Source organism: Armigeres subalbatus, chromosome 3 (assembly GCF_024139115.2).
Source record: "Armigeres subalbatus isolate Guangzhou_Male chromosome 3, GZ_Asu_2, whole genome shotgun sequence".
Lineage (NCBI taxonomy): Eukaryota > Metazoa > Arthropoda > Insecta > Diptera > Culicidae > Armigeres > Armigeres subalbatus.
Genome location: NC_085141.1, coordinates 148,113,490 through 148,132,854, shown reverse-complemented (window position 1 = coordinate 148,132,854; position 19,365 = coordinate 148,113,490). Strand labels below are relative to the sequence as shown.

The following is a 19,365-nucleotide window of genomic DNA, read 5'->3' as shown; positions in this document are numbered from 1 at the left end:
AGGAGAGATATTCGATCCGCCATTGGTAGCACCGCAACCGCTGCCCTTGGCACGGTGCCCCCAGATCAGAGAAACAACTGGTATAACGGCGAATGTGAGCAGTTAGTAGAAGAGAAGAATGCAGCATGGGCGAGATTGCTGCAACACCGCACGAGGGCGAACGAGGCACGATATAAACAGGCGCGGAACAGACAAAACTCGATTTTCCGGATGAAAGAGCGTCAGCAGGAAGATCGAGACCGTGAAGAGACGGAGCAACTGTACCGCGCTAATAACACACAAAAGTTCTATGAGAAGTTGAACCGTTCACGTAAGGGCCACGTGCCACAGCCTGATATGTTTAAGGACATAAACGGGAACTTTCTTTCACAGAAAAAATAAAAATTGTTTCAATAAATATTTTGCACTTTCATTGTAAAAAGCGTTCAGATCTCGTTGAACTGAAAGTAAAATTGATCCTAAGAAAAGTGTTTTGTTTGAATCAAAAGTATGTTTTACCTTAACTTAGAGCACATTTAAAAGTTCTCTTTTTCAAAAAATAATTTTACAACTATCATATCACCAACGCTGGCTGTCAAAATCATGACGACGTTGACCAGTACCAGTGATTTCAACAAAACCAAAATAGTCAGCTTCGCCTAAGTTATGCACATAGAGCAACATTTTTATTTATTTACTGTTTCGCTGTTTCGCTATATCTGCTTACGATTCCTTACGAGAACTTCTGCAAGGTAAGACAGATACCAAAATTCTTTCCGGTAAACAGTGAAACCTGATTATGCATTTTCCACAGCGAGCGGATGTTACCAGTTTTTACGAGCATGCCTGACGAACAGACAACCCCAGTTGGGCAGGAAATGTATTTGAAGAAAAACACCAAAAACAAGGTAGGTAAAACAGTTTGTTAAACATTTGGATTACGAATGACACAATAATCTTATTTTGCTTCATTTGACTCTTTAGATACCGAAAAACGACGGAAGACTCGGAAGAGCATTCCATTCCAGCAAAAGTCCGCAGAAGTTGTGACAGTTTCTACGAGGAAACTTACGAACGCGGTCCATCAGTCCCAGCAAACGTTAATCTCGCCCCGTTTTAATCAACCACCTTTTTTGAGAGCATAATGATTTTAAATAAAGAATAATGTTTCGAAACATGATTAGATAAATTAATTGAATATTCAGAAAAGAAAATTCAAATGAATGTAAATAACAGTCCAAACTTTTGATTTCGAAAGTAAAACATACTTTTATTTTTAAGGGTGTAAGCATTACGGTTTGACAATTCTACAATGTTCAAACTTTTAATTTTAGAGTGGTACGGAATTTTTGAGCCATGGGTGAAACAAAAGTCCGTGTACTTTTATTTTGAACATACACAACTCTCTACGAAAAAGAACCAACGCAACTTTTTAATTTTACGAACGACTTTTTTAATTTTAGTAATGATTTTTTTTCTGTGTACGAACGAGCGTGAGGTGATCCAAAGGTGGCGGCAGCACTACGAAGAGCACCTGAATGGCGATGTGGCAGACGAAGATGGCGGTATGGTGATGGACCTGGGGGAACGCGCGCAGGACATAATTCTACCGGCTCCGGATCTCCAGGAAATCCAGGAGGAGATTGGCCGGCTGAAGAACAACAAAGCCCCTGGGGTTGACCAACTACCAGGAGAGCTATTTAAACACGGTGGTGAGGCACTGACTAGATCGCTGCACTGGGTCATTACCAAGATTTGGGAGGAGGAAGTTTTGCCGCAGGAGTGGATGGAAGGTGTCGTATGTCCCATCTACAAAAAGGGCGATAAGCTGGATTGTAGCAACTACCGCGCAATCACATTTCTGAACGCCGCCTACAAGGTACTCTCCCAAATGCCGTCGACTAGCACCAATTGCAAGGGAGTTCGTGGGGCAGTACCAGGCGGGGTTTATGGGCGAACGCTCCACCACGGACCAGGTGTTCGCCATTCGCCAAGTACTGCAGAAATGCCGCGAATACAACGTGCCCACACATCATCTATTCATCGACTTCAAAGCCGCATATAATACAATCGATCGGAACCAGCTATGGCAGCTAATGCACGAAAACGGATTTCCGGATAAACTGATACGGTTGATCAAGGCGACGATAGATCGGGTGATGTGCGTAGTTCGAGTTTCAGGGGCATTCTCGAGTCCCTTCGAAACCCGCAGAGGGTTACGGCAAGGTGATGGTCTTTCGTGTCTGCTATTCAACATCGCTTTGGAAGGGTTAATACGAAGAGCAGGGATTAACACGAGTGGTACAATTTTCAATAAGTCCGTTCAGCTATTTGGCTTCGCCGACGACATAGATGTTATGGCACGTAACTTTGAGAAGATGGAGGAAGCCTACATCAGACTGAAAAGGGAAGCCAAGCGGATCGGACTAGTCATCAACACGTCGAAGACGAAGTACATGATAGGAAGAGGTTCAAGAGAAGACAATGTGAGCCACCCACCGCGAGTTGGCATCGGTCGTGACGAAATCGAGGTGGTAGAAGAATTTGTGTACTTGGGCTCACTGGTGACTGGCGAAAATGATACCAGCAGAGAAATTCGCAGACGCATAGTGGCTGGAAATCGTACATACTTTGGACTCCGCAAGACGCTCCGATCGAATAGAGTTCGCCGCCGTACCAAACTGACAATCTACAAAACGCTCATTAGACCGGTAGTCCTCTACTAAGATTGACATCAGCTACTCCGGAGTGTAGAGCGGAGCAGATTCTTCCGGAGGGACGGCTTCGTTCTTCGATTGCCGACGGAACCCAGGAGGAGGGAGCGCTGGCCATTCGCTGGTGGATGGTACCGATGTTGCTGGAGCTTGAATCGACGCAGCTGCCGCTGCCGGTGGGAGCATTGGAATCGCACGACGGGGCCGGGATGGCTGGAAAGCTCACCTCGTTGACTACAGGAACACGGTTCTTCTTCTTAAGGGTCCTGGTGGACGAATTTTCAGGAACTCGGCTCGCTTTGGGCAGCCCTTTGTGGTGGCCCGATGTTTGTCGCCACAGTTGGCGCACTTGGGATCGGCCACCTCCATTTTGTCGCACTCGTCAGACGGATGGGGTTCGCTACACTTGTTGCAGCGCCGCTTCATGCGGCAGTTCCTGGTGCCGTGCCCGAAATTGAAGCAGTTGGTGCACTGCGTGACGTCGCGGTGCACTTGCCGATATCGCTCCCAGTCAACGACGGTGTAATTTCTAACGGCAACTAGCTTCAGGTTCTTCCAGGTAGTGGAGCCATGCTCCAGATGGATCAGGTAAAGCTGGTCGCGATATCTTCTCGGCTTATCGTGACGAGCAATCTTGTACACTTCAGTCCGCAACTTTCAAGCTCTGTTTGGAGCTCTTCCTCCTTCATGTGAAGTCTTCGCAGCAAAGCCTTGAGCGACTTTGTGCCGGGGTGGTCATGAGTGTAGTACTCATACTTATGGACCTCCAGGAACTCCACGCCGGATTTATGGTGGTCCTTGTTGACCGGCATCACCTCGCTGCAGAGCCGAAATGTACATTTCAGCCGTTTAGCGATAACCTGGCGAATTTTCGGGTGCAAATCACAGGCGGGCACTTCTCCTTCCGCTGCAATTGCTGCTTCTTTCTTTTCGGCGGTTTACCGGCGTTGTCAAGCGGTAGAGCAGTGCGCTTAGGCTCTTTTCCCGCGACCGAATCGGCCACCGATTCTCTCATGACGGGTCCGGGAGAAAATAACGCCAACGCGATAAAGCGTGCTGGTGAGTGTCCGAGTCGATTGATATATAAATCTTCGAAACCCAACGAAAGATAATGGCGCTAGTAACGTTCAAAATCTTCCCTTTCAACGTAACGCTCTCGATTTCCAAAAATTTAAATGACATCGATTATAGTGAAGAAAGCCGTTAGTCCTACGACAAAAATAGGCGAAATAACTCCGGACAAAAAGTAAATTATTTGTAAAATTTTATTAAAGTTTGGGGTAGTTTGCGTATCATGTTTTTTTAGCCTTCAGTTAACGAATTTGTTTCTTGATTCTCTTCACAATCATCTCATCACACACAAGTAAGCCTTCGCTGTCAGCTGTATTCCCACCCATTGAAAGCACAGCTTCTTTGGAGCACTTTATCTGTGACCGAGAAGATGCATGAATCACCTTGCATCCTGTTCGTTGGACTATTTCCTGTGCATTATCCGGCGTCACTCCTGACCCGGGCATAATACTTATTTGTAGTTCACTGTTCTGAAAAAAAAAGATCAGGTGCATACATGATATATAATATAATTTGTATATATAATGACATATATACAAAGCAAACCCCTTAAGCAACATACATTTGCGATGAAGTTTGTCATTTCCACCAAATTTTCGATTCCTGTCATGGCCGTACTTTCCAATCCACTGCTCAATAGTGTTGTGAATCCCATCGATCCAATCAGTTTTAAATTCGCCAGCATCTTACTTCGCTTAGTGCAATCGAATGCCCTGTGGAATGTTATCGCCTTCTTATGTTTTAACGCCTCTGCAACTATCAACTCGCAGTTCGCTCGATGTACATCTCCATTTTCATCAAGCGCTCCAAACACAAACCCATCGGCGTTGTTTTCCGCTAGTATTGCTAGGTCGTGTAGCATGATCCGCATCTCAGGTCCACTGTAGCAGAAATCACTTCCCCTGCGGCATCGTATCATCGCGTACAGTAGTACATGCCGATGTTGGCTATTTTGCTCGACGAAAGCGCGTACCTCACGAAGCAATCCAACGGACGGCGTTAAACCGCCTTCACTCAGGGCAGTGCATAGTTCCAGACGATCAGCTCCCCCGAGAATCGCAGCCACAGCAGACTGGAAGGAGTCGATGCAGATTTCTAAAAGTGTTGACATGGTCGGGTACTCGTAAAAGCTCGTAAACAACTGGAGCACAAATTTGTATTTATCATCCAATTAAATAAAGTATAGTCAACACTCTCAGGTCAACACGAAGCAACTGAAGACAAAATTTTCAAAACGACTTATCTGCTTTTGTAAACAAAGATTCAAACGACGATTTGACGAATCTGATAGCTCACGCACGCAAACCAACACCATAAACCAGGTATCTGGCACCCCCTATCCTACCCACTACGTTTGACAATAGCCAACATCTTTGAGTTTCCCATTGTTCTATTGAAATTGAGTTTCCCACTGACAATTCTATTTTGTAAACAAACCATTATTCCAAACTGATTTTTTCCAAATGGACCTAAATATTTTTCACCATTTTTCGAGAACTTGTGCGAAAGTATGAATGCGAGGTGTGTTTGAACAAGACTATTGAGCCTTTAATAAATTTTCATATTTCGATCGGCGATTGGCGAAGGCCAAAATATCACGATATTTGAAACATATTTTCAATGGGAGGTTTTCGATGACTAATCATTACGTCTTCGTGTTAAATTAATCGATGATTTTGATGCTGGCATCAAAAACATGGCCGCTTCGCAGACCCCTGCCATAAACAGGTAGCGGAAACTTTCACCTACCTATTGGTGGTGTTGGTTTGCGTGGGAGAGCTATCAGATTCGTCAAATCGTCGTTTGAATCTTTGTTTACAAAAGCAGATAAGTCGTTTTGAAAATTTTGTCTTGAACTAATCATGAATATTGTTTTGTTTTGCCGTATAGGGAGAAGGACCACTTAGGCAGCACCCCCTATTCCCGTCTGCAGAGTGTCCCAAAAAACACTATGTTTGAAAAGTCATGGTGCTCAATCCTAAAAAGATTTTGACGTAGGACTACGTCTGTGTTTTCTATATTGGGGTACACTTTACGATTGCGAAAATCTGGGACCGTCACGAAAATATGATAGACTTTAAACTTTAATATCTAAGCCGTTTCTCGATGGATTTTCAATTTTGGACCATTCGATCAAGGATGAGTCAATGCTTCTTTGTATTTGAAAATACTGATTTTTAACTATTTATTATCGATAATTGATAAAAAGTTTAGAAATAGGTAAACTAACCAATCACGTACATGCATCACTAGCACAGACATCAAAAATCAATCACTTGCGGGTTTGGATCTAATCCTCAGTTTGAACAAGATTTTACGCATAGCAGACGCATCAAAGCGATCTTAGCGGAGAGAACACAGCATCACGTAGACGCTATTAACATTTTCAAAGAAAATCCATCGCATTGGTAGTGGTGCTCGATGTGTTGCTGCAGATCATTCAACCTCAACGAACCAAAATTTCATATTAAGAAAAGGTTGACCATAAAAATAGCACTGTGGCGATCCCGCACCGCCAGTGCCGATGCTGAAAATTTATTACAAATTGTGGTGTGAGTTAGTTGGAAAGGAACATTTGGAAAAGAAAATTGGTTCTTCTCAGGACCAACATTTTATAAAAAGAAAGAGTTAATTGCAAAAATAGACTGTTTCGGTGGCATCGGGTTTGGCGTGGTAGCTTGGTTGCTGTTAGTGATCCCATCCATTAAAATTTTCTACATCATCTCCCTCCGACGCGCTATCAAATTCGCTATTTACGATTGAGTTTTGAACTTTGAAGAAAGTTTATTTCGGATCAACTTTCTTTTGTATAAAATCCATGAAGACGCCACTTTGTGAAAACTATCTACCTACAGCAACTACCCATTAGTGAACGTCGCTTGGACAGACAGATGTCAAGAGATAATGTTTGGTAATATGAAGAAACTTCGTCTTGAGTCAAATTTCTGTTGTCATTCCTCGCAACAATACGCATCAACAACATCTCATAACCAAATTCAGAATCTTTCGAGAAAGTTTTATTGGATTCTTAGAATTCATAATTCTCCGAACGGTCCGTTGTCTGTGGAAACCCGATCGAAATGGCTCGCGCGCGCGGAAAAGCGGCTTTCTTATATCTAATGAAGTAATCCCATTAGCCCCGCCCCTTCATAGTAGTAGTAAAATTCTTCTTTATTTACACATTTTTTGTTCTATAATTATTTTTGACATGTACAGTGATCGGCCGGCTTGACCCTCCAACTTCAATTTTAATTATTATTATTATTATTATTATTTTTATGTTTCTACTTAATTTTTAAAATATAATGTATCATGACGGCCTTCAGGAGGCGCTAGTGTGTTTTTTAAAATTTGATAACCTAACTACTATGTACACTAATATTTTCAATAAAAATTTGATAACCTAGATTGGAACTAGCGCCCTAAGCGCTTCTTGGTCCGAGTGCAAGCAACGGACCCTGGACTTTTCTTTACACTCACCGAAGCGTCAATGTATGATTTTAATCCCAGCCAGACGGTGGACCTCAGATGTTCTTGTCCTATGATGAGTGTTGAGGATCATTCTCAGGAACGTGTTTTGCACTCGTTGAAGTTTGAGGTGGTGGGTTTTAGCGCAGCTCTCCCAGACCGGCATGCCATATTCGATCACAGGGAGGATGATTTGCTTGTAGACAGCAAGCTTATTTTTCAGCGACAATGACGACTGGCGGTTGATCAAAGGGTACAGTAGTTTCAACAAGACGTTACACTTTGTCACCGTTTTGTCAACCTGTTGCCTGAAAATAAGCTTGCTGTCGAGGGTCAAGCCAAGGTAGTCGGCCTCATTGGCCCATTCCACAGTCGTGCCATTGAGGATGATTTTACAGTCCCCAGGCGGAACAAGTTTAGGGGATTTGGAGTGGGGGAAAATGATGACCTGGGTCTTCGCCGCGTTGATACAGATTTTCCAGCTGGTGAGGTACTCTGTCAGGGCATCCAGGCCTCGTTGGAGTTTTGCCACTAGCGCTCTGATCACTCTACCGTTGTAGACGATGGAAGTGTCATCTGCGAACAGAGACAGAATGCCGCCTTCTGGAGGTTCTGGCATGTCGGAGGTGATCAGATTGAAAAGCAGGGGCCCGAGGATACTGCCCTGGGGGACGCCTGCGACGATGTTGTGCGCATTGGAACTCGCTTCGCTGATTGAGACCCGGAATGTCCTGGCCGACAGGTAATTGTTGATGATTTTCACCAGGTAGCTGGGAAGATTGTAGCGATGTAGTTTGTACACCAGGCCATCATGCCATACATTGTCAAATGCCTTCTCGACATCGAGTAAGGCCATGGCGGATGTTTTTGAGACAAACTTGTTCCGTCTGAGGACGTTGGTAACTCGGGTCAGTTGGTGTACAGTTGACCGACCGCGTCGGAAACCAAACTGTTCCTCGAGCAAGATGTTGAGATTTTCGGCAGACTCAAGTAACCGATGATGAATAGCTTTTTCGAATAGCTTGGATAACCCTGAGAGAAGGCTGATGGGTCGATAACTTTTGGGGGAGGAAGGATCCTTCCCAGGCTTCCGGATGGGGATGACTTTCGCTGACTTCCAAGACGATGGGAAGTAGCTGAGCCGGAGACACTGATTGAAGATCAGCGAGAGGTGCTCAAAGAACGGAGCACTCATGTGTTTGAGCTCGAGATTCAGGATGCTGTCGAAGCCTGGGGCCTTCATGTTCTTCGACGATTTGATATAGGCCGTCAATTCGTCAGCTGAGATCTCCAACTCCTCCGATAAGTCGTTGGGAATCAAATGGATGTTGTTAGCATGCTCGTTGACGGCTGCTTCGTGTGGACTGACGATGTTTTGCCCAAGATTGTGCGAGCTGACGAAGTGACGACCTATTTCAGTGATCTTCTCTGCAGGAGTTATCAAGCGATCCTTAGAGCCATTATTGTCTAGTGGGATCAAAGGAGGAATGGGTGATTCGATTGCAGCGTGCCTTAAGCTCAGGCAGTCCAGTACGCTGAAACTGCCTGCGAGTGACATTCCGCAATCGAATCAAATCTTTGGTGAGTGTATCGATGTTTAAGGAGTTGCTTACCGTTGCCGAGCCTTCGGGACATGCTGCTCCCGGGCCACCGAGATTGCCTCTTCGATGGCGCACAGCTGGTGGTCGATACTTTCTGGCGTCTCCGGACGCACCTCGTAATCGACGAAATTGTCGACGCACTGCTGGAACCGCTGCCAGTTCACTCGATGGTAGTTTCGCCTTGTTATCTCGTGCCGATTTACTGAGGATCCAACCTCAGCCACCACAGGATAGTGGTCCGAGCTCAGTTCTTGGAAGACGACCGGCTGGGAAACGTGATCATACATGTTCGTGATGTAGATGTCGAGCGTAGCATGGGCCCCGGACCGTGTCAACCGGGTAGGGCTGTCAGGGCTCAGGATGGTGTAGTGGCCCTCTAGTTCGTCGTTGGACCAGACGACTCCGTTCCGGTTGGAGACGGTGTTTCCCCACGATTGGTGCTTTGCGTTCAGGTCTCCGGCGATGATGAACTGCCCTGCCGCCGAGTGAGCTTGACTATGTCCCTTCGTAGCTCAGCCGACGAGCCATCGTCGACTTTGGCTTGTGTGGGACAGTAAGCCACGATGAGAGTGACGACTCCGACAGAAGTGGTGACTTTCACTCCAACGGCTTCGATGAGTTTGAGCTTGAAGTCCGGCAACAGGCGGCAGGCGATGGTGCTTCGCAAGGCGATTGCCACTCCGCCCCCTCTGGAGCTTGTTCGATCGAACCTCACCAACCTAAAACCCGGAATTGTTGCACTTACCTCGGGCTTCAGGTGGGTTTCGGTGATGAAAGCCGCGTCAATCTCCTTCTCCTGAAGGAAATCGCTGAGCTCGATGATTTTGCTCTTTAGTGAGCAAGCGTTCCAATTGACCAGACCCACCCTAGCAGCCATTTTCAATGACGAACATACCCAGGGTGAAGATCTGGTCGAAGCGAGTTTTGCAACCGCGTAGTCGCGTTGCCAGTTGGGTGAAAATCGGAACTAGCTGCTCCGATGTGTAGAGCGGTGGGTCGCCCTCGGCCGGAAGGGGCTCATTATCCTGACGACGGAATCCAGGGGGAGGAAGCGGGGGCCAATCGCTGGTGGATGGTGTTGGAACTTGAACTGATGCTGCAGCAGCCGCTAGCCGTTTGTGTGGCTGCAAAGGTGGAAGAATTGGTATCGCTCGCCGGGGAGCCTGGATGGCCGGAAAGTTCACCTCGTTGAGAGCAGGAATTCGGTTCTTTTTCGGCAGGGACCTGGTGGAGGCCTTCTTCCTGATTTCCAAAAACGCCGCCCGCTTTGGACAGTCCTTGGTTATAGCACGATGCTTGTGGCCACAGTTGGCGCATTTGGGATCAGCAACCTCCATCTTGTCGCACTCATCGGTCGGATGGAGCTCGCCACATTTGTTGCAGCGCGGTTTCATGCGGCAGTTCCTGGTGCCGTGCCCGAAATTGAAGCAGTTGGTGCACTGCGTGACGTCGCGGTGCACTGGCCGATATCGCTCCCAGTCAACGACGGTGTAATTTATAACGCCGACCAGCTTCAGGTCCTTCCACGTGGTGGAGCCGTGCTCCAGGTGGACCAGGTAAAGCTGGTCGTGATATCTCCTCGTCTTGTCGTGACGAGCGATCTTGTGCACGGCCATCGGTTTCAATCCGCAACTTTCGAGCTCAGCTTTCAACTCCTCTTCCTTCATGTCGTGGAGTCCTCGCAGCAAAGCCTTGAGCGGCTTCGTGCCGGGGTGGTCATGAGTGTAGTACTCATACTTGTGGACCTCGAGGAACTCCACGACGGATTGATGATGGTCCCTGTTGGCCGGCATCACTTTCACGCCCTCGCTGCAGAGCCGAAAAGTACATTTCAGCCCCTTAGCGATCAGCTGGCGAATTTTTGGGCGTAAATCCGGCGGATCGCCCTTCACAAACACGGGCGGGCACTTCTCCTTCCGCTCCGGTTGCACCTGCGGCAGCTGCGATTGCTGCTTCTTCCTCTTTTTCGGCGGATTGCCGGCGTCATCAAGCGGCAACGGCGAGAACACGTTGCTCTGCAAAAGCTGCTTGGAGGGGTTACCCGCGCCTCCAAGAGCAGTGCGCTTAGGCACTTTTCCAGCGACCGAATCGGCCACCGAGTCTCCCATGACGGGTCCGGGAGAAAAGAACGCCAACGCGACAAGCGAAAACGTAAACAGCGAACAAACGAGAAAAAAGAACACTTCGAAAAAATGCGCGAGCAAAAAACACGTCCGTACGTGTTGCTGTCTCGAACTAAAAATGCTCTGTGGCGTGCTGTGCTCCTGTTGACCGCCCCTTCATAGTAATAGTAGTAAAATTCTTCTTTATTGTTTCATTTTCTGTTCTACAATTATTTTTTTACATGTACAGTGCTCGGCCGGCTTGGCCCTCCAACTTCAATTTTAAATTTTTATGTTTACATTGTTATTTAAGTGTTAATATGATATATCATGACGGCCTTTAGGAGGCGCTGAGGTGTTTTTAAATTTGATAACCTAACTACTATGTACACTAATATTTACAATAAGAAATTTGATAACCTAGATTGGAACTAGCGCCCTAATTGGAGCCTGATCCGAATGTAAGCAACGGACCTAAACTTTTCTTTACACTCACCAAAGCGTTCATGTAAGGTTTTATTCCGGCCAGACGGTGGACCTCGGATGTTCTTGTCCTGGGAGGGGTGTTGAGGATCATCCTCAGGAATTTGTTTTGGAAGTTTGAGGTGGTGGGTTTCAGCGCAGCTCTCCCAGACCGGAATGCCATATTCGATCACTGGGAGAATGATTTGCTTGTAGACAGCAAGCTTATTTTCAGGGACAATGACGACCGGCGGTTGATCAAAGGGTACAGTAGTTTCAACAAAACGTTACACTTTGTCACCGTTTTGTCAACCTGTTGCCTGAAAATAAGCTTGCTGTCGAGGGTCAAGCCAAGGTAGTCGGCCTCATTGGCCCATTCCACAGTCGTGCCATTTGGGATGATTTTACAGTCCCCAGGCGGAAAATGATGGCCTGGGTCTTCGCCGCGTTGATACAGATCTTCCAGCTGGTGAGGTACTATGTCAGGGCATCTAGGCCTCGTTGGAGTTTTGCCACTAGCGCTCTGATCACTCTACCGTTGTAGACGATGGAGGTGTCATCTGCGAACAGAGACAGAATGCCGCCTTCTGGAGGTTCTGGCATGTCGGAGGTGAACAGATTGAAAAGCAGGGGCCGAGGATACTGCCCTGGGGAACGCCTGCGACGATGTTGTGCGCATTGGAACTCGCTCCGCTGATTGAGACCCGGAATGTCCTTGCCGACAGGTAATTGTTGATGATTTTCACCAGGTAGCTGGGAAGATTGTAGCGTTGTAGTTTGTACACCAGGCCATCATGCCATACATTGTCAAATGCCTTCTCGACATCGAGTAAGGCCATGGCGGATGTTTTCGAGACAAACTTGTTCCGTCTGAGGACGTTGGTAACTCGGGTCAGCTGGTGTACAGTTGACCGACCGCGTCGGAAACCAAACTGTTCCTCGAGCAAGATGTTGAGATTTTCGGCAGACTCAAGGAACCGATGATGAATAGCTTTTTCGAATAGCGTGGATAACCCTGAGAGAAGGCTGATGGGGCGGTAACTTTTGGGGGAGGAAGGATCCTTCCCAGGCTTCCGGATGGGGATGACTTTCGCTGACTTCCAGGACGATGGGAAGTAGCTAAGCCGGAGACACTGATTAAAGATCAGCGAGAGGTGCTCAAAGAACGGAGCACTCATGTGTTTGAGCTCGAGATTCAGGATGCTGTCGAAGCCTGGGGCCTTCATGTTCTTCGACGATTTGATATAGGCCGTCAATTCGTCAGCTGAGATCTCCAACTCCTCCGAGAAGTCGTTGGGAATCAAATGGATGTTGTTAGCATGCTCGTTGACGGCTGCTTCGTGTGGACTGACGATGTTCTGCCCAAGATTGTGTGAGCTGACGAAGTGACGACCTATTTCAGCGACCTTCTCTGCAGGAGTTATCAAGCGATCCTTAGAGCCATTATTGTCTAGTGGGATCAAAGGTGGAATGGGCCGAGGCTTGGATTTTAGAATTTTGGTCATTTTCCAGAACGGCTTAGCATAATCTGGGAGAGTGCGGATCTTATTCGAGAAGTCGTTATTTTTGAGGTCCACCATTCTGGCCTTGATAATTTTTGTGATTCGATTGCAGCGTGCCTTAAGCTCAGGCAGTCCAGTACGCTGAAACTGCCTGCGAGTGACATTCCGCAATCGAATCAAATCTTTGGTGAGTGTATCGATGTTTAAGGAGTTGCTTACCTGCCGAGCCGTCGGTACGTGTTGCTCTCGGGCCGCCGTGATCGCCTCCTCGATAGCGCACAGCTGGCGGTCGATACTTTCCGGCGTCTCCGGACGCACCTCGTAGTCGACGGTGTTATCGACGCACTGCTGGAAACGCTGCCAGTTCACTCGGTGGTAGTTCCGCCGTAACTGCTGGTGCCGATTGACCGAGGAGCCCAGTTCCGCCACCACCGGATAGTGATCCGAACTGAGCTCCTGGTATACAACCGGCTGCGAGACGTGGTCACTCAGGTTTGTTACGTAGAGGTCGAGCGTTGCGTGGGCACCGGACCGACTCAGCCGAGTGGGGAATCCGGGCTCAGGATCGTGTAGTGGCCTTCCTCCATGTCGTTGCTCCAGATGGTGCCGTTTCGATTGCCGCGACTGTTGCCCCAGGCTTGATGTTTGGCATTCAAGTCGCCGGCAATGATATACTGGCCTTGCCTCCGCGTCAGCTTGACGATGTCCTCCGAAGGGCAGCCGATGATCCATCGCCGGCTTTGGCTTGCGTTGGACAGTACGCCGCGATGAGCGCGATTGTGCCGACCGAAGTGGTGATTTCGACACCGATGGCCTCAATGACACTGAGCTGGAAACTTGGAAGCAGACGACAGTTGATGTTGTAGCGAAGAGCGATGGCCACACCACCTCCCTGGTCGGCCGGTCGAGTCGCACGATGCGGAAGTCCGGGATGTTGATGTTCACCTCCGGTTTTAGGTGCGTTTCGGTGATGAACGCCACGTCTATTTCCTTCTCCTCAAGGAAATCCTTCAGCTCGATTGTTTTGCTCTTTAGCGAGCAAGCGTTCCAGTTGACCAGGCCCACCCTAGCAGCCATTTTCAATGATGAACATGCCAAGTGTGAAGACCTGGTCGAATCGGGTTTTGCAGCCGCGCAGTCGAGTGGCGAGCTGCGCGAAGATCGGCATCAGCTGCTCCGGAGTGTACAGCGGGGCAGATTCTTCCGGTGGGACGGCTTCGTTCTCCGACTGCCGACGGAACCCAGGAGGAGGAAGCGGGGCCATTCGCTGGTGGATGGTGCCGACGATGCTGGAGCTTGGACCGATGCAGCTGCCGCTGCCAGTCGCTTGTGCGGCTGTAGCGGTGGGAGTATTGGAATCACACGACGGGGAGCCGGGATAACTGGAAAGTTCACCTCGTTGATTACAGGAACACGGTTCTTCTTCGGAATGGTCCTGGTGGAAGCCTTCTTCCGGATTTCCAGGAACTCGGCTCGCTTTGGACAGCCCTTTGTGGTGGCCCGATGTTTGTCGCCACAGTTGGCGCACTTGGGATCGGCCACCTCCATTTTGTCGCACTCGTCAGTCGGATGGGGTTCGCCACACTTGTTGCAGCGCGGCTTCATGCGGCAGTTTCTGGTGCCGTGCCCGAAATTGAAGCAGTTGGTGCATTGCGTGACATCGCGGTGCACTGGCCGATATCGCTCCCAGTCAACGACGGTGTAATTTATAACGCCAACCAGCTTCAGGTCCTTCCAGGTAGTGGAGCCGTGCTCCAGATGGATCAGGTAAAGCTGGTCGCGATATTTCCTCGCCTTGTCGTGACGAGCGATCTTGTGGACGGCTACTGGCTTCAGTCCGCAACTTTCAAGCTCTGCTTGGAGCTCTTCCTCCTTCATGTCGTGAAGTCCTCGCAGCAAAGCCTTGAGCGGCTTCGTGCCGGGGTGGTCATGAGTGTAGTACTCATACTTGTGGACCTCGAGGAACTCCACGACGGATTGATGATGGTCCCTGTTGGCCGGCATCACTTTCACGCCCTCGCTGCAGAGCCGAAAAGTACATTTCAGCCCCTTAGCGATCAGCTGGCGAATTTTTGGGCGTAAATCCGGCGGATCGCCCTTCACAAACACGGGCGGGCACTTCTCCTTCCGCTCCGGTTGCACCTGCGGCAGCTGCGATTGCTGCTTCTTCCTCTTTTCGGCGGATTGCCGGCGTCATCAAGCGGCAACGGCGAGAACACGTTGCTCTGCAAAAGCTGCTTGGAGGGGTTACCCGCGCCTCCAAGAGCAGTGCGCTTAGGCACTTTTCCAGCGACCGAATCGGCCACCGAGTCTCCCATGACGGGTCCGGGAGAAAATAACGCCAACGCGACAAGCGAAAACGTAAACAGCGAAAGAACGAGAAAAAACACTTCGAAAAAATGCGCGAGCAAAAAACACGTCCGTACGTGTTGCTGTCTCGAACTGGAATCTGCGTGACCCCCTTCATTAATCGTTATGAGTGCACATTATATTTACACCATATCAGCTCACAAAGGGGCGGGGCTTACGGGTTTAATTTATTAAATACAAGAAAGCTGCTGTTCAGCTCGTGAGCCATTTTGATCGTGATTCCACAGAAGGCGGTTCGACATTCGATGCAGCGAAGCGGACCCAGCAGCACGAAGTGGGTGGCAGTGTGGCAATGCTGCAAATTTACACAAGCGATTGGATGCAGTTAGTTATTGGAATGGGAATTGGGACAAGAAAATTGGTTCTTCTCAGGACCAACATTTTACGAAAAGGAAGAGTTAGTTGCGAAAATGAACTGTTTCGGTGGCGTTGGGTTTGGCGTGGTAGCTTGGTTGCTGTTAGTGATCCCATTCATTAAAATTCACTACATCATCTCCCTCCGACGCGCTATCAAATTCGCTATTTACGATTGATCTCATAACCAAATTCAGAATCTTGCGAGAAAATTTAATAGGATTCTTAGAATTTGTCATTCTCCGAACGGTTCCGTTGTCTGCGGAATCCCGATCGAAATGGATCGCGCGCGCCGAAAAGCAGCTCTCTTATATCTAATTAAGTAATTCCATTAGCCCCGCCCCTTCATTAATCGTTATGAGTGCACATTATATTCACACCCATATCAGTTCACAAAGGGGCGGGGCTAACGGGCTTAATTTATTAAATACAAGAAAGCTGCTGTTCGGCGCGCGCGAGCCATTTTGATCTGGATTCCACGACGTTCGATGCAGCGGAGCGGACACAGCAGCACGAAGGAATGGGTGGCAGTGTGGCAATGCTGAAAAATTATTTCACCCTTTGGAGGCTTAGCAAAAAACCATCAAGTGGCGGTCGGACAGTTGCAACGCAAGGTGTCTACAAGCGATTGGATGCAGTTAATTATTGGAGTGGGAATTGGGAAAAGAAAATTGGTTCTTCTCAGGACCAACATTTTATGAAAAGAAAGAGGTAATTGCGAAAATGGACTGTTTCGGTGGCATCGGCGTTTGGCGTGGAAGCTTGGTTTCTGTTAGTGATTGCATCCATTCAAATTTACGGGTTTAATTTATTGAATACAAGAAAGCTGCTTTCCAGGGCTCGACCCATTTTGATCTGGATTCCGCAAAAGGCGGTTTAACCATTTATAAGGCTATACATTATATTGCCACCAACAAATTATATGTTTTTCTGTGTATTAACAAGAGCTCTACTTATTATTTCCCATGTAGTGACTATATTTACTACCTAGTAATCCCCCAGATGAATTCGAGCCATAAAAATTGAAAAGTCAATTTGAGAACGGCTTTTTACGAACAGATCGTAAGTTTCGAGTGGAAGATGGATTTCAGTTATAATTCGTTGAAAAATGACGGCAAAGATATACTTTTTCCCATTGGTAATAATTATTTTGAATCTCATGTGCTAGATTATAGCGTGATTAGCGTGAAAAATACTTCGCCTTTCTTATATATTTGGGTTTTGGATTTTTGACAAAATTGCTTGGGAAAAAAGTGCAAAACAAAATGTTTTTCATTTGTGATACATTTTCCAACTAGGACTCTTCGCTAAAAATGTAACGTGCCTTGTTTTGATTTGTTTTACGTAAAATCTATTTTTTTTAAATCTCATTAATTTTTGCATTTTTCCCCGCTTGCAAGGCAGTGGCAAATAACATTCTCCGACATTGTCTGCAGAATTTCCATCTAAATGGCTCGCGTGCGCCGAAAACCAGCTTTCTTATATCTAATGAAGTCATTCCATTAGCCCCGCCCCTTCATTAATCGTTATGAGTGCACATTTTATTTGTACCCATATCATTCACAAAGGGGCGGGGCTAACGGGCATAATTTATTAAATACAAGAAAGCTGCTGTTCTGCGCGCGCGAGCCGTTTTGATCGGGATTCCACAAAGAGCGGTTTGACATTCGATGCAGCGGAGCGGACACAGCAGCATGAAGGCGTGGGTGTCAGTGACTATGCGGAAAATTTATTCCAAATTTTGGAGGCTTAGCGAAAAATCATAAAGTGGCAGTCGGACAGTTTCACCGCAAGGTGCCTTCAAGCGTTTTGGATGCAATTAGTTATTGGAAAGTCGCATTGGGAAATGAAAAATGGTTCTTCTCAGGACCAACAGTTTATGGAAGAAAGAGTTAATTGGGAAAATGGATTGCTTCGGTGGCATCGGGTTTGGCGTGGTAGCTTGGTTGCTGTTAGTGATTCCATCCATTCAAATTTACTGCATCTTCTCCCTTCGAGACGCTATCAAATTTGCTATTTACGATTGAGTTTTGTACTTTGAAGAAAGATTATTTCGGATAGTCGGATCAACCTTTTTTGTATAAAATGTTGGCTTTTGTATAAAATCAATGAAGACGCCACCTCAGTGGAAACTATCTACAGCAACCACCCATCGGTGAACGTCGCTCGGACAGACAGATGCTAAGAGATAATGTTTTGTAATATGAAGAAGCTTCGTCTTGAGTAAAATTTCTGTTGTTATTCCTCGCAACAAAACGCATCTTAGATAAACAACATCTTATACCCAATTCAGAATCTTGCGAGAAAATTTCATAGGATTCTTAGAGCTTGCCATTCTCCAAACGGTATGTTGTCTGCGGAATCCCGCTCAAAATGACTCGCACGCGTAGTAGTAGTAAAATCCTTCTTTATTTAAACATTTTATTTAAACATCTTGTTTTGATTTGTTTTACGTAAAACCTAATTTTTAAAAATCTCATTATTTTTTGCATTTTTTCCCGCTTGCAAGGCAGTGGCAAATAACATTCTCCGACATTGTCTGCAGAATTTCCATCAAAATGGCTCGCGCGCGCCGAAAACCAGCTTTCTTATATCTAATGAAGTAATTCCATTAGCCCCGTCCCTTCATTAATCGTTATGAGTGCACATTTTATTTACACCCATATCAGCACACAAGGGGGAGGGGCTAACGGGCTTAATCTATTGAATACAAGAAAGCTGCTGTCCGGCGCGCGCGAGCCATTTTGATTCGAGCGGTTTGACATTTGAGTAGCGGAACGGACACAGCAGCACGAAGGAGTGGGTGGCAGTGTGGCAATGCTGAAAATTTATTTCAAATTTTAGAGGCTGAGCGAAAAATCATCAAGTGGCGGTCGGACAGTTGCAACGCAAGGGTTCGACAAGCGATTAGATGCAGTTAGTCATTGGAAAGGCGCATTGGGAAAAGAAAATTGGTTCTTCTCGGGACCAGCATTTTATGGAAAGAAAGAGTTAATTTCGAAAATGGATTGTTTTGGGCGGCATCAGGTTTAGCGTGGTAGCTTGGTTGATGTTAGTGATTCCATGCAATTAATTTGAAATTGCATCATCTCCCTCCGTCGCGCTATCAAATTTGCTAGTTACGATTGAGTTTTGCACTTTAAAGAAAGTTCATATCGGATTGTCGGATCAACCTTCTTTTGTATGCATAAAGACCTTTTTGGAGGACACCATCCTCAAAAATGGCTGAAATAAAGGAGAAATAAGCAGAATCAGAAGTGGCGTGAAACCAAACGCAAATATATTTATTTGAAACGTTTGGTTTTCGCCCGCGATGTAAGCGTACGTGGCAAAGTAAGGATTGTGATGTCCCCGACTGAAAGCCAGTCGAGTGGCTTCAGCGGCCGATGAGTAATATTAATTCCACGGTTAGAGACTCAAAGTCCATCCAACTGGGAACAACTATTCAACTTCTTGATTCAGTTGGCCTCCGAGCAGTTTGCTCAATGTTAATAAAACGACACAAATTATTATGGCAAATACCATCAATTTTGAATAGCTACGTAGTCCTACGTCACCTTTGCGTACAACCCGATTGCGCTGCACCTTTAAGTTTTTTTCCAACTCTTTCCAACTTTCCAATAACGAATCTCAATAATTTCAATATTTTTTCCACTGGGTAACATAAAGGAAGAGTATATGAATCATCGACACTGATTTGATATGCAGAAGCTTGCTTCATAAGGGCCACATGATCGATTGA

The 19,365-nt window shown here is 46.9% G+C and overlaps 2 protein-coding genes across 6 annotated transcripts in view; one reads left to right on the top strand and one right to left on the bottom strand.

Annotated features, from left to right (window-relative positions):
* Window positions 1-19,365, top strand: part of LOC134224891 (vacuolar protein sorting-associated protein 16B) — a 92,707-nt gene that overhangs the window by 36,879 nt on the left and 36,463 nt on the right. The window contains exons 6-7 of one of the 5 annotated variants that reach the window (XR_009983099.1): window positions 794-887; window positions 964-1,159. The exons of the other annotated variants lie outside the window; for them this stretch is intronic. The gene's annotated coding sequence lies outside the window, so the exon portion shown is untranslated. Of the gene's footprint in view, window positions 1-793; window positions 888-963; window positions 1,160-19,365 lie in introns of those variants that run through there. 5 annotated transcript variants of the gene reach the window in all.
* Window positions 3,941-5,063, bottom strand: LOC134224892 (copper homeostasis protein cutC homolog). Its single transcript, XM_062704539.1, has 2 exons — window positions 4,327-5,063; window positions 3,941-4,234 (listed from the first exon to the last, which is right to left on the bottom strand). Exons 1-2 carry the CDS (start codon window positions 4,873-4,875, stop codon window positions 4,007-4,009), a joined length of 777 nt encoding a protein of 258 aa, XP_062560523.1. The 5' UTR covers window positions 4,876-5,063; the 3' UTR covers window positions 3,941-4,006.